The 15342-nt window shown below is 35.6% G+C and overlaps 1 protein-coding gene across 8 annotated transcripts in view; it reads right to left on the minus strand.

Moving 5' to 3' along the window:
* USP25 (ubiquitin specific peptidase 25) overlaps window positions 1-15342 on the minus strand; it is a 154706-nt gene that overhangs the window by 94073 nt on the left and 45291 nt on the right. For all 8 annotated transcript variants that reach the window (XM_027768684.1, XM_027768690.1, XM_027768688.1 and 5 more), the window contains one exon: window positions 6641-6803. In XM_027768684.1, the coding sequence (XP_027624485.1) occupies window positions 6641-6803 (163 nt within the window). The remainder of the gene's footprint in view (window positions 1-6640; window positions 6804-15342) is intronic.

Below are 15342 nucleotides of genomic sequence, written 5' to 3' on the forward strand. Positions count from 1 at the left end.
TCTATCCTTTTTGGATTTGGGGTATGCATGCCCACACACTCAGGGTGTTTTTTAAGCCACTGGGGAAGGATCTGAACTGTAGTGGACCATGTAGAAATCCAGTTCCCTTAACCGCTAGGCTATTGAGACAGTCTTACATTTTTGGATTCTAAAATTTCCATTTTGTTCTCCTTTACTTAAGTTTTTAGTTTTCTGTCAAAATTATCAATCTCGCTTTTAATTCCTTATGCATTTACAGTTATTATGACAGGTAACTAAATTTTCTGTTTCCCTGTAGATATATTTTTATTGTTCTTTTTTCTCTTAGCTTTCAGACACACCTTATGTTTTAGTATGAGTAATTTTACTGTTAAATTCACACACACACACATACATACACACACATATACTAGAGATTTTTGCTACAGGGCACGTGTGCTTGCCAGAAAGACAGAGAGAGACAGACAAAAAGTGAGAAATCATCCTCCAGGGGGGATGGCCATGCCACAATCCCTTCTCCTCCGTTTTCCTCTGGGACTCTTGGGCATGCACGCACACATGCCTGGCGTGAGTTTAAGCCACCAGGTCCAGGACTCGAACGGTGGTTGACTACATGGAGTCCACGATGTAGCCATTACTCTAACTGCTGGTCCTGAATATCATATATTTTTTAAAAATTGAAAAATTCAAAGTTCTAGATAATATTATCACTTAACAGAATTCATATCTGGGTCTGGCAGGTGGCCTACAATGCTAAGTCTACCTACAATCCAAATTTACCTTAATCCAATCAATTATGAGACAATTTTAGTTGTATGGTTCAAAAACTAGGAAATGTAGTCCACTTTCAATTTTCAGTTAATCCTAGGCTATAACTGTTTAGAATTCTAACTAAAAGTTTTGGTTCTTTACTATAGCTTTACAATTGCTTAAAAATAAATAAACAAAACAAAAATAAACTTCGTTTTGCCTCGAAGCTACTTAGTGGTGTCCACATCTCAAAAATGCCTCAAGAAAAAAATCAGTCTAAAATATTTAGGTTGCTTCGTGAATACTGCTGTTTTCTCAGAACTTAGCCTCAAAATTCCGCACTGCTGTAGGATTCTATATTTTTGTTTTGTTCTGTTTCGCAGCTCAGCAGAACATAAGCAGGTAAATAGTGTAAAATAACTTTATCTCCATCATCCAAAGTAGAAGTAATGACTATGGATTATGATAACAAATCACAGAAGTTAATATTTCCATATCCCGGATATCCTATATCCCACAGCAAAGTCGCAAAATTATTGGTCAATGTATTCCTTTCAAAAATATGTTCAATTATTATACACTATTAAAAATACAAAAGGAGGAATATGCAACAATAATTATCACTTTTGAGGCCTAGATAATGTTTGTGATTGATGCCTATTAAAGAAAATATATCCTTTCAGCCCAAAGCTGATGTGTGAATTTTGAAGACCACTCACTATAATACAGTATGGCTGTAGAGTTCAAATAATTTTTGTAAAACAAAAAGTGGTTAAGAATTCAAGAGGAAAGGGAAACACAATCTGTCTACAATGGAGAGTACTGAGAAGTATGATAAATGAATTAAAAAAAAAATAGAATAGTATTACATATGTTTAAAGATAAAGCAAAGGGTGAAACTAATGGCATTTTTAGGAGCTGAAAGTCTGTGTATAAAGTAAATAAATTCCAGGACCAACAGTTGGCGTAATGGCTATGTCGCTGGACTCCCAGGTAGTAGACCGCGGGTCGAGGCCTGGACCTGGTGGCTTAAACTCACACCAGGCACGTGTGTGTGTGTGCCCAAGACCTCAAGAGGAGAATGGAGAAGGGATTGCGGCATGGCCATCCCTCCTGGGGGGTGATTTCTTGCTTTCTGTCTCTCTTTCTGGTGAGAGCACGTACCCTATAAAAACCTCTCCAAAAAGAGGAAAAAAAAAAAAGTAAATAAATTCCTTTATGCCTTAATAAGCAACTGTTAAGTACAGGAAAACAAAGCATTATAGAAAGGAAGAGTTAGTGGGACCAGTTGATGGCATAGTGGTTACATCACGGGATTCCCATATAGTCACCCACGACACCAGTCCTGGCCCCAGTGAGTGAAAACTCACACTGGGCATGTGTGTGCATGTGTGTTCAAGATCCCGTGAGGAGGATGGAGGAGAAAGGATTGTGGTTATCTAAAATGTGTGTGTGTGGGAGGGGGGGGGATGATTTCTCACTTTCTGTCACATTCTGTCTCTCTGGCAAGTAAAGTACACATGCCCTATAGCAAAAACTCTCTTTTAAAAAAAAAAGATAGACTTAGTAAACTGCTATATTTACAATGTTACAGAAGTATAAAATACTATTTTTAATCTGTGAGATATAATCATGTTGGAGGATGAAAGAAAAGGCATTTCCAGGTACATAAAATCAAAGTGCTAACTCATCGTCTGTCTCAGCAGGATAAAAAAAATAAAGACGGGGCCAGCATGTGACATGATGGTTAAGTCCATGGCTGACTGCGGTATGAGTCCCAGACCTGGTGACTTCAAAATCACTCTGGGCACTTGTGCATGTGCCCAAAATCTTGGAAGGAGAATTCAGGAGAAGGGAATAGGGACTGTGGTATGGCCTCTAGCAAGCACACACACAACTATGGCAAAAAAAAAAAAACAGCAGAAACATATTGAATGCAGTTGCTTTTGTGAAACAGCAGACTTGAGACAGGACTGCTATTTTAAACTCTAAGACTTTTGAGCACTACAGGATTTCGGTTTCCTCTTTGAAGTAGGGAAACCTCTCCGGAGAAGGGAATAGGGACTGTGGTATGGCCTCTAGCAAGCACACACACAACTATGGCAAAAAAAAAAAAACAGCAGAAACATATTGAATGCAGTTGCTTTTGTGAAACAGCAGACTTGAGACAGGACTGCTATTTTAAACTCTAAGACTTTTGAGCACTACAGGATTTCGGTTTCCTCTTTGAAGTAGGGAAACCTCTTTAATGATGATTTTAAAAAAGAAGGAAGAGTGAGCACTGTGAATAAACATTTTAAAGGATAAGCCTGAAATGTTTTGAAAATTCAGTGTTTCTTCAATATCCTCCCTTAACAGTTCACAGTTACTCCATTTATCACTAAAGTGATAGAGGCATCCTGAATCTTCAATTTTATATAAATTAGATACATTTCCTTCGATTCATGCATCCACACATTTGACGATGACAAAGTGGGCTACTCCAACGTGTCAGAAACCGCACACAGAGCAGTAACCTGGGTGTGCCATCTGCCCTCGGGATGCTTGTATTTCAGTCCCCCTGAAGTTACATAACTTGTGAGTCAGGTGGCCATTTACATCCTTATCCAATCTACAATCCTTTCGAATAAAAATAGGGGCTTTAAGACTACAATAGGTGCATCCTGTTGCAAAGGGATGTGCAACAGGAGTAAAATCTATGACCGCATTGAGCAATCTGAGCGGTGTAAGCACTTCACCTGTGAGCATGCCCAAGGCACACAAGGGAAAGGCGCCAAGCTGGCACGAGCCCCTACAGTTCAGGCAAATACTCCACAGATTGAGAGAACATATACCTCTAAAAAACTACCTCATCCACTGCCTCCCTAGTGGAGAAAGCAGGTGCAATTGGTATACTCTACATAAAAGCTCCAAAGAAAAAGGATAAAAATAATCTGGACTGTGGAAGGAACTGTTAGCCCACCTAACGACAGCCAGACTAATTATTTCTAGTATCCAAAAGATTAAAGCCATTCTTGTACAATTTTCTCTTTGCTTATAGTTCTTCGCAGGTGTTCTGTTCCCAACACCTAAAACAGTGAAGTATACAAAGCTATTCCTCCTGTGGGATAGCCCAGCTACCTTCTTTGAAGTTAGAAGTTTATGTTCCCATTAAACTTCTCAATAAATGTATTCATAAGGAAAAGATTTCCTAGCTATTTCATATTAGTCCTGCCAACTAAGTAAATTCCAACCCTGAGAAAATTGAAACTTCATAGTACATTTGTCTCAATTTAAACAAGTTCCAACTAACTCTGGAAAAGACAACCTTCAAGGCTAATGCATATTTTCTGTTCCACTTTTCTTTCATATGTAAAAAGTGCCATTTATAATGATAAACTGTTACATTTCAGTTTATATCTAGGAATTATGCAATAGCAGAAAACGAAAAATATTCTAATTACTAAAGATGAAAATGAAAAGCTACTTAAAATAGTTCAATAGATTTTAAAATTATTAAAAAAAAGTCAAGTGATCTCTAAAAAAATTTTTCTGCCCATCCACAATTTTCCAAAATATGAAGCTTAATATTTTCTCATGCTCCCAAAAGTTAATAATTTATTAGATCATTATCAATCAAATTTTTATGGTTAGAGATAATCTCTACTATATAGATTTACCCAAAAGGAAAAACAAATAATCCCAAATAGCTTATTACCTACCTATGTTAGGAGTTAAGTACTACCAAGCTTTAAGTTTTAAACTAATAAAACAAAGTATTAATTTAGAAAAAGGCAGTAATTCTTTTTCAGTCTATCCTCCCTCAGCAAAAAATACCAAAACTTTGAAATACAAAGAAAAAAAATAAAGGCAGGAAATCAACTTAAGGTAAAAACAGATAAATAACTATCTCAGGTTTGAACTAAGATATTAAAAGAAGTTTACCATATTAAGACAAAATATGGTAATCTTTATATCTATTAATAGTATCAGTTAAAATAGGCCTTTTTTATAAGTATTGTAAAGAGTACCTTTCTAACTAACAAGTATCGATTATTTACAAATACTTTCTTCTTAGCACTTTACTACAAAATGCTTCCAATCAATGAGCCCGATTTATTGACCATGAGAGAGTTGGGTCACCACCTACTGTCTAAACACAGGCAGCAAACATGTTCATAAACACACAGATCACAGCCTTAAAACTGTACTTTATATTTGAAAATGGTGTCTACATTATGAATGTACAAAACCTTAATAATAATGCCAATAAAGTCAGATTACCTTCTTAGAAAATCTGAGACAAAAATATATCAAATGAAACTTTATTGTTTTTCACATTCAGGTAAAGTTGACAGTGAAAAATTAGGACAAGGAGTAGAGGTGTTACTACAGACTTAGGTTAATCCAGATATCTTAAAATTTTAATAGCCCGAAAAAACAGGTAATAAATAATAATGAGGCATACACTTCGAAAACCAAAGGAAATTATATGGTAGTATATGCCAAAACTAAAGGTTGGAAAAGTTTGAAAACTAAAAAAGAGTAAAAGAAATAGTTAAAATTATCGATTAATCACATAGAGAAAACAACTAAATTTGTAAAAAATGAATAAAGCCAAGTTAATTGCTTTTTTGTCATATGGAAATTAAGCTGTCATGTATATACAAGGGTTTTGAAACTTATAAAATGAATAGATATTCTAAATATGAAAAGGAAAATGGCATACTTGTCCAAAGACTTTAAAAGTGTTCATAGGGATGGTAAATAATAGGCTATAATTTAACTGTCTTATGAAAATAATCACAAAGTATTAATTTTCTTAAAGAGTAATTTTCCTAAAGAATAATAAAAAAGGGTGTGTTGTAATTTCTAGATTGTTTTATTTAAAGTTTTGCAATCTGATGAATAATTTTGTCAATGACAAAGTAAAGAATTTAGACAATAGTCGTTATCACATAAAAGAAACTTAAATAAACAAGAGCAAACTAAACATTAAAAACTACTCAAAATTGAGAATAGAATGGATATCTATCTACACATACAAATATCTCTTACTGTAGAATGAAACATTTCATTAAGAGCTTTCTAATTTAAAATGAAAATGTTATTCTTGATTTATCAGTATTTCTTTAGCTCATTCTTATATATGTACTGAGAAATAATTTGTAAATCTGTGCCAACCTAAAATAAAATGTCTCTTCATACTAAAATTATTATTTAAATGGCTTTAATTCTATAAATAATATTTTCTAGCATATACAAATAAATTTGATACAACTCACAAAAAGCCAGTTCTGGTTTCACATTTTGGTTACTATGCTTCCCGAAATTTAGAGAGAAATGTACGCAAAAATACTTTTTTTCCACCCCAATATCTAACAATAGGGAGGGAGGAACAACTATTTCTAAGTAAAAGGGATATGTAGTGTTCTCTTATTAAAACTTGATGCTCGGGGGAACCAGCAGATAGCATAATGGTTTCATCGTTGGGCTCTCGTAGTCAACTGCAGTTCGAGTCCAGGACCCAGCACTTGAACTAACGCCAGGCACATGTGCATATGCCCAAGATCCCAAGAGGAGAATGGAGGAGAAGGGATTGTGGCTTGGCCATCCCCCTGGGGGGTGATTTCTCGCTTTCTCTCTCTCTCTGTCCCTCTCTTTTGTAGTGAATGCATACATGCCCTGTAGCAAAAACCTCTCTTCAAAATAAAAAAATAAAAAATTTTAAAAATTTAAAAGAAACTCCATACTGGGAGTGAGTGGGGAGGAGTAGGAGAATACCTCAATTCACAAACTAGTTTATTAGACAGAAGAATACATTAAATACTTTACCACACCCATGTTTAAATGCACAACTCAAAAGAAATACAATCCCAATCTACTTTCCATTGCAATCATGACCAAACAAGAGCAGAATGATGATCTTTACCTGAATAACAGCACTAAACCAGCAAGTGTTGCCAACATTCTTGAGCCCAACAGGAGCTTTGTCCTGCCTTTTTCTATCATAGGGGTTTCGAGAATCTCTCCAAACTTCCATAGGTGTTCTCTTCAAACATGCTTTATTTTCTGCTAGGCTGGCTTCAAGAACTCTTAAGTAGTGGGAAGAAAATAATAAAAAATAATATACACAATAAATTAGCTAATGCTGTACCCCAGGTAATAATATATCATAAATTCTAAACATTCTGATTACTTAAATTCTGGATACTACATTTGGAAAAGTAATATCAAACTCTACTCAAGTAGAGGTTAGTTTTCTTTGAGGGAATAGCAGTGGCAGGTCAATGGATCAAGATAAGCATAGTCTTTCTCCTACGAAAAACAGAATTTCAAACACAAAAGACAGCATTACATAATAAAGAGCACATTAAAATGTATCCCAAGAAATTAGACATTTTAGCTTCAAGAATAGAGTATCTACATAAATTTTCTGAGAAATCAATGGATTAAAGTACATAATAACATAGTGACTATTTATTTTATAATAATTACTTTGAATCATCACGAAAACATTAAAAACTGAACAAGTTATTCTTTTACCCCTCTGTTAATTTCCTCTTTTTTAAATAAGAAAAATATTAAAAAGAAAAATGATATTAAATTCTAGTAGCACTTTCAGTTCTGGAAATCTATGATTCTGTAATGGCAAAATAAAGGAAATAATCCTTGTATGTTCAATTTTTCACCCAAAAGTCTGCCTACTGGAAAATAAATACATACATACCAGAATAACAACATATTATTAATCTTTACAAAATAAACTCACCTATGTAACATCTTAAATATATCTACACATGGCAAGAGCAATGCTACTTTGTTCAGTGATGTTCCTGTTGATCCTAAACACACAACAGCATACCTATAATCATCACTTAAAAAAACTAATTCCCACACATGTCCTAATCAAGCACTTGGCTGACTCAAGAAATGTGCTACTGGTTCAGCAAGTGGCATGGTAGTTATGGCTGATTGAAAAGTTCAAGTCCTGGACCCAATAGCTTGAAAACACATGGATGCATGTATGTAAATGCCAAAGGCCTGAGAGGAGAATGGAGAAGGGACTGCAGAACAGCATCTTTTTTGGGAGGCAATTTTTTACTTTCCTTTTCTCTCTCTCTCTGCCTCTCTCTGGTAAGTATACATGGCCTATAGCAAATTTTTAAGAAGGAGAGAGAGAAAGAGAGAGAAGAAATGGGTTACTATTCTAAATAAGCATAAATATTATTAGGGTATCCTAACCTACTTTGTATCAACTTTTAAAATTACAGCAAGAATTAAGTTTTCCAACGTTGTTACTTTTTCTGAAAAATCTTACTCATCTTTATCCTAAAGATTTGGTTGTATCACATTAATGCCAAAATAATTTTCTTTTGGGCCAGGAGGTGGTGTAGTGGTTTAGGCACTGGACTCCCACATGGCCGACTGTGGTTCAAGCCCCAGACCTGGCACCTTGAAAATCACACCAGGCACATGTGTGTGCATGCCCAAAATCCATACAGGAGAATGGAGAAGAGACTATTGCATGGCCATCCACCCAGGAAGTGATTTCTCAATTTCCCTCACTCTGTCTCTCTTTGGCAAGCACACACAAAAATGTAAATAATAATAATATGGCCCCCAAAAAACTAAATAATAATAATAATTATTCTTTTATCACTAAAAGATCTGATGTTAATTATAATGTAGAAGGATTACCAAATAGTATTACTTGAAATAACCTGTGTAAATATAGGTCTTTGTGAATTGGTAAAACCACATATTAAATTAAAATGAGGTGATAATATGCTATGTTACTATGTAAAGATCAAAATTAATTCATATATTTAAAAATAAACACTTTAGGGACCAGCGGTTGGCATAATGGCTATGTTGCTAGACTCCCGCATAGTTGACTACGGTCTGATTCCGGGACTGGTGGCTTAAACTCACGCTGGGCGCGTGTACATGCATGCCCAAGATCCCAAGAGGAGAATGGAGGAGAAGGGATTGCGGTGGCCATCTCCCTGAGGGGGTGATTCCTCACTTTTTGTCTCTCTGTCTCTTTTTGTCAAGGACACATCCCCTATAGCAAAAATCTCTCCAAAATAAATAAACAAACAGTTTAAACTTTTGTGATCCGACATTTAGCAGCAGTACTCCCTGTACTGCCGTACAGACAGGTACTCTCACGTGCAACCCCAGAACCTAAGGTTTTTTTACTAAGAGACATCAGAATTCTATGGAGACTATTTACTTAGATGAATTGGGAAGAAGAAAACCAGGCTATGACTGGAAAATCCCACTTTACTAGAAAGCATGCTTTCATGAGCAAAGGGAGAGCTAAAAAGTCTAAGAGCTAAACTGAAAGACCTCCTTGCATTCAACTTATGCAGTTCAGCAAACAGTAATTACTTTCATCATCTGGAACAAACTCCATCTGTACAAGATTGGTTATGCATAAAAGAGGAAAGTTAGTACATAGGATACAAAATGTAACTGTGATACCAAAGATTTTTGTATATGGATGATATCTAACTTTTTTCTATCAGTTTTTATAAATAGGAGCCTTTTGATTTGGAAAGTTTCCCCTTTTCTAACGCATATGTAGTGTATTTACACATACATTTAGAAGTGTAAAATAAATTTATTTCTATCTTGGTAATTAAAATTAATGAGCAAATACATGCAACATGTTCTGGAAAATGTAGAAACAGTACTACAAATAGTAAATAACCACCGATCACATACAGAAGTACCAACAGCTGACTACTGCCAATGGCGTGTACTATAAACCATGTAAATCTGGGATTCTTGGGCATATTCTAAAGGTAGAACCTGATAAAAAGTCAACAAGAAAACGAGAACTACATTCTATCCTGAACCTCCTAGATGAAACTCTACCATTATTTTTATTTTTTACTATTTTAATTTTATTGTAATTTTTGTATTACGTTTAATAACACGTATTCCAACATGATTACCATACATATCAGTCAAAGCAAAGATATTCTATCCATATCATCAAATAGCTTTTCATCATTTTTTCACATTATTATTTATTATTTATTATTTTTAAACATTCAATTGCTATATATCATTTGGCTTGTAAAGAGAATTTACTCAATGTTAAATATTTCTCAGACCAGTCCAGCTGTGAATACTATACATGTTATCACCAACAGGTAATACACCATTATTTTTATTTATTTATTTTTGAGAGTTTTGCTACAAGGTGCATGTGCTCACCAGAGAGAAACAAAGAAAGTGAGAAGTCACCCCCAAAAGGAGTTGGCCATGCCGCAATCCCTTCACCTTCATTTTCCTCTCAGGATTTTGGGCATGCATACACACATGCATGACATGAGTTTCAAGCCTCTGGGCCCAGGACTTGAGCCACAGTCAGCCATGTGGGAGTCCAGTGCCTTAACCACTACACCACCTGCTGGTCCCATATTTTAACTATTAAAAGCAAACCCTTCTTAATAATGCCAACAGACCAGGTCACACATAGCATGATGAGTACTCAATGGGTCACACTCTATTAAGAAAAACATAAGGAAATCTAATTTCTGCAAAATAAACTCAAATCTGAAAAACTTAGAATCTATCAATCTATCAATTACATAAAGAATAAAATGAAACTCAGCTTTGAGATCAGATTGAAGAAAACTAAGTGTCATGTTCTCCACAATGGTCAACCACCTAACTCAAATCTACTACCTAAACCACCCTGAGACAGTATTTTTCTTATTCTAAATCTAGTTAAAATTACTAAACCCCAGAGAAGTTTTGAAAACATATTAAATATAGTCAATTCTTTCGTCCTGCCCTTCTCCTCATCAAAAAAAATAAATAAAAATAAAAAGTACTCTTGAATAATGTAATGTAAACATTAGTGTAAGAAGTTAACAAAACCGGGGCCGGCAAGTGGCATGGTGGTTAAAGGCGCTGGCCTCCCACATGGCCAACCACAGTTCAAGTCTCAGACCTGGTGGCTTGCTTTCTCACTTTCTCTCTCTCTGTCTCTCTCTGATAAAACTGGAAAATAATAATGATAATAATAATAAAGTTAAATAAAATAATTCTTAAAAAAAAAAAGTTAACACAACCTTTTTACTTTTCTTGACTACTCTCTCCCCACAGGACTTGGGAGGAGGTGTAGTCTCATTTGTCTTTTCTAGGACAAAGCTGCTTGCTGGCTCAGTTACACTATGCCACAGGGAAGCTGAGGGGGGACAAGTGCTACAGACAAGACACTCTCCTCACATAATTCCATGCTCTTTTTTACAGATGTCAAATTAGTACACACTGCTTGATTAGAGTTCACGAGATACATGTTCACTGTACTTCAAAGTCACCCAAGATTTAAAAATAAAATAATATCCATTTCCTAAAACATGTGTATAGCTCATCTCAGTCATGTGGCTGATACAAATCACTCATAACGACAAAACTATGAAGTTTCAAAGAAACAGGTTTATTATAGTGGGTTGCTGGAAAAGTCATGATGTATTTTTTTCTATGTTTTTCAAAGGTTATATATAACAAAGGCTATAAATGAATACACACACACACACACACACACACACACACACACACACATATATATATCAAAGATCAATGGTTTATTGCCCGTTTTGTTCAATAACCTTTCTGCCATCTTTCAGTGAGCTTCATAATTCTTCATTCACAAAAGGCCCTGTTTTTATCAGTGAAAAATTCAACAAGATGCTGGGTTACAGCCTCTTCTGAATTGAATGATATACCCCACAAGGAACTTTAAAGAGGAGAAACAAGTGGAAATCTGATGGCGCAAGGTCAGGATAGTATGGTGGGGAGAACAACACAATCCCATTCAAGCTCCACTAATTTCTGATGGGTTATCAAACTTGTGTGTTCTCACAATGTTGTGATAGAACACAATACCTTTACAATCAATAAGCTCTGGATGTTTCTACATGATAGATGTGTTCAAACTGTCTGATTGCTGACAGTACACATTTAGAATGGCTTGGTTCCTTGGTAGGGGCTTGAAAAACACAACATGTTTAAAATCCTACCACACTGAGAACATAACCTTCCTCTGATGAATGCCTGCTTTCAATGTGATTTGAGGCAAATCGTCAGGTCAGGACCAAGACCATTTGTGCACCCAGTGTTGTAAACAATCCACTTCTCATCACCAGTTATCGGTCACTTCAAAAAAGGATCATTTTTCTTTTCTTTTTTTTTGAGACATTTTGCTATAGGGCGCGTGTGCTCACCAGACAGAGAGACAGAAAGCAAGAAATCACCCCCCAGGGGGGATGGCCACGCCGCAATCCCCCCTTCTCCCCTCAAGAGCTTTGGCACACACACACACACACACACACACACACACGTGCCCGGCGTGAGTTTAAGCCACCAGGTCCGGGACTTGAACCGCAGTCAACTACGTGGGAGTCCAGCGACATAGCCCTTATACTAACTGCTGGTCCCAAGGATCATTTTTCTCATGTTTAATGAGCATATCACAGATACGTGGCATCAAACAAACTTCACTGAGTTCATATGAAATTCAAATATAGAGCTTGCTAACATATTCCAGCTTCTTGAGGTGGTCATGAACACTTGAATAATGTATGTTCAGTGTTTCTGCAATCTCTCACGTTGTGTATGTGGGTTTGACTCGATCAATGCCTTTATTTTATTGTCATCAACCTCAATGGGCCTCCCTGACTGAAAAGCATCACTGAGATCAAAATCACCAACAGAGAATTTCATGATGCATCTTTGGCACTGATACTCTTGTAGAGCACTGTCACCATAAACTTTACGCAACTTTTCACAAACCTGATGTGTGTGCTTCCCTTTACAGAAATAAAACAGCAAAATATGGCAAAAATGCAGTTTGGTCTTCCATCTTCAATTTATTGTAAAATCTCCAAAATTCAACCAAATTGATTAATTTTTTTTACAATGAAGCTACAACTGTCAGCTGTACAATTACATAGCAATAACATAGATGCAAATGACTCTTGTACTTACAAAAATTAACTAGCGCCATCTTGTTGCAAAAATGCATCATGACTTGTCCAACAACCCAATCATATTCCTGAACTATACCACAAGTTCGAATCGTAGTGCTAAAGATAAGTCAGATGAAAAAAGAATGCCATAAATTTGTGATACCAATTTAAAGCTTGCAATTTTTTTTTTGTATAATAATAGCACCTTACAACAGGCTTAGCAGGTTTCCTCTCACCATTTCCTCATTGTAACTAAAGAACTTTATAAACAAACTTCACTGCACCAAACTACTGATTAATCAACCAGTCTTTCCTAAGCATCTGTAGGTGGTAACAGATTTGTGTCACCTCTCAAACATACATGGTAAATAAGGCTAATATTTTTTTTTTCTAAGTAAATGGATAACTAAGGTATTAGATGCTTCTTCGAGGGTTTTGTTCTGTTTTGTTTTTGTTTTTTACCAAAAGCCAAATCTCTAGCCCAAATCCTACTCTATTTCCAAGACTTGTCCATTTCTATAATCCAGTATTAGCAAAATAAGTACAAAGTCCTACATAGGGATTCCTTCCCGGACCTTACCAAGGATATTACTCAGGCTTTGACATACAAGGTATGCAAAAGCTAAATTCCAAATACTTAAACTGTCAGTAGAAGAAAGAGAAAAAATAAACACTGCAAAGCTCAGAGCGTTCAGAAATAGCCTATAACAAAACATAGCATGCTGAAAGGCAACCTCACAGCCACAAATCAAAAGCCAGCTTTAATACACATCACTTGCTTTCTTATCTTCTCAGCATTGCTCATGATTCATGTGTTGGCATTCTGCAATGTATAAAGATAGCAAAATGTTTTGATGTCCCTTTTCTTTCCGCATACTATACTAAATGTTTAAAGCATTTATGCTGATGTCCAACTTTCCATTAAAATTTTATTGTACATTTTTTTGGTATTCTGGTTATTTTGTTTTGTGTTGTTATTTAAACTAGATATAGCAGTAATGTTAAAAATACCCCACCCTAGTTTATCTAAACCCCTTTTCTGAAAAAGCATTTATACTCACTGAAAAACATGCCTATTATATAAACTGTACAAATCAACCAGAAAAGAAAAAGAAAAAAAAAGGGAAGGAATTATCTCTTGATTTCAAAAACAAAACCAGAAAAATTAAAAAAGGAGAGAAAAAAAAACTATTGGTATTTTAAAGGAGATTGCATTAAACTCAATTTACAGAGAATGATCAGTTTTATAATATTCAGTGTACCAATCTGTGAAACAGTATAAATTTCTAAATACTTACATATTCTTTAATGTATATCTTTGATATTAATTAATTTCATTTTTAGAAGCTCTTGCCAATTTCTCACTAAATTTATTACTGGCCTTCAATAGGTTTTTATGAGTTATAAATTGTGTATTTTTAACATTTTAGTTTCTCCTTCTTATATATAGAAATTTAATCTTTTTTTTTTGGATAGGTTTTTGCTATAGGGTGTGTGCGCTCGCCAGATAGAGACAGAGAGCTAGAAAGCGAGAAATCACCCCCTGGGGGGATGGCCACACCACAATCCCTTCTCCTCCATTCTCCTCTCGGGATCTTGGGCACGCACGCACATGCACCTGGTGTGAGTTTAAGCCAATAGGTCCGGGACTCGAACCACGGTCAACTACGTGGGAGTCCAGCGACATAGCCATTACACGGGTGGGAGCCCACGGACATAGCCATTACACTAACTGCTGGTCCCTAGAAATTTAATCTTTTTATGTGGATTATAAATATAACTAAATATATTCCTTTTTTGTTAAGAGTATTTTATGAAGGGATTATTTACATAAACAAACATATTAAATGTAAAGCTCAGTGAAATTTTTTTATATAAATATACATTCATGTGACCACCACCAAGATCAAAATGTAGACTATCCCCATTATTCCATAAAACCCCATTATTCCAGCTAATAGTGACACTTTCAGTTCTCAAGGTAGACACCATTCTGACTTCTATCATCACAAATCAGTTGGCCTGGCCTCACACACATATCATTGGAAGTGCATAGCAGTTTTTTTTGTTTTTTGTTTTTTTGGGGGGAGGTGGGGGGCGGAGGGGTGAGGGTTTCTGGCACTTTAGAATTAATCCACATTTTTGCAAATAGCAGAAAAATGTTTTCTACACATTGTTGAAATCCACTGTGTATATAATTCACTGTTTGCCAACCTAACCTTATAGATATTGGGTTACTTTCAGATTTTAGATATTAACAAGAAAGCTAATTAGGAGGTGCTTTCTTCCACTCCCTCTCCCTCTCACTAGGGAGCACACATCCTCTGGCAAATTTGAAAAACAAAGCAACTCAAAAAAGGGCTGATAGTCAAAATACTAATGCAGCAACCAAGCTCCTCACCATCTACTGGAGTCTGGTGTTACCATGCATTATGCATTAAAACTCACTTCTAAGTTTAATTTGGAAAGGCTTCTTGCTCTGCCTCCTTCATGCATTCTTGTTCCATGCCCCTTAATGCAGGAGGAAACCTTAACAGCTGTTTCCTAAGTAATGATCAGGACAAAAAGAATGGGAATTGCACCGAGTTAGTTTTGAAATTCAGAATTCCACCCTGATTATCCGTGGGACATATTTCTTTCC

Source organism: Tupaia chinensis, unplaced genomic scaffold, assembly GCF_000334495.1.
Source record: "Tupaia chinensis unplaced genomic scaffold, TupChi_1.0 Scaffold147185_1, whole genome shotgun sequence".
Classification (NCBI taxonomy): domain Eukaryota; kingdom Metazoa; phylum Chordata; class Mammalia; order Scandentia; family Tupaiidae; genus Tupaia; species Tupaia belangeri.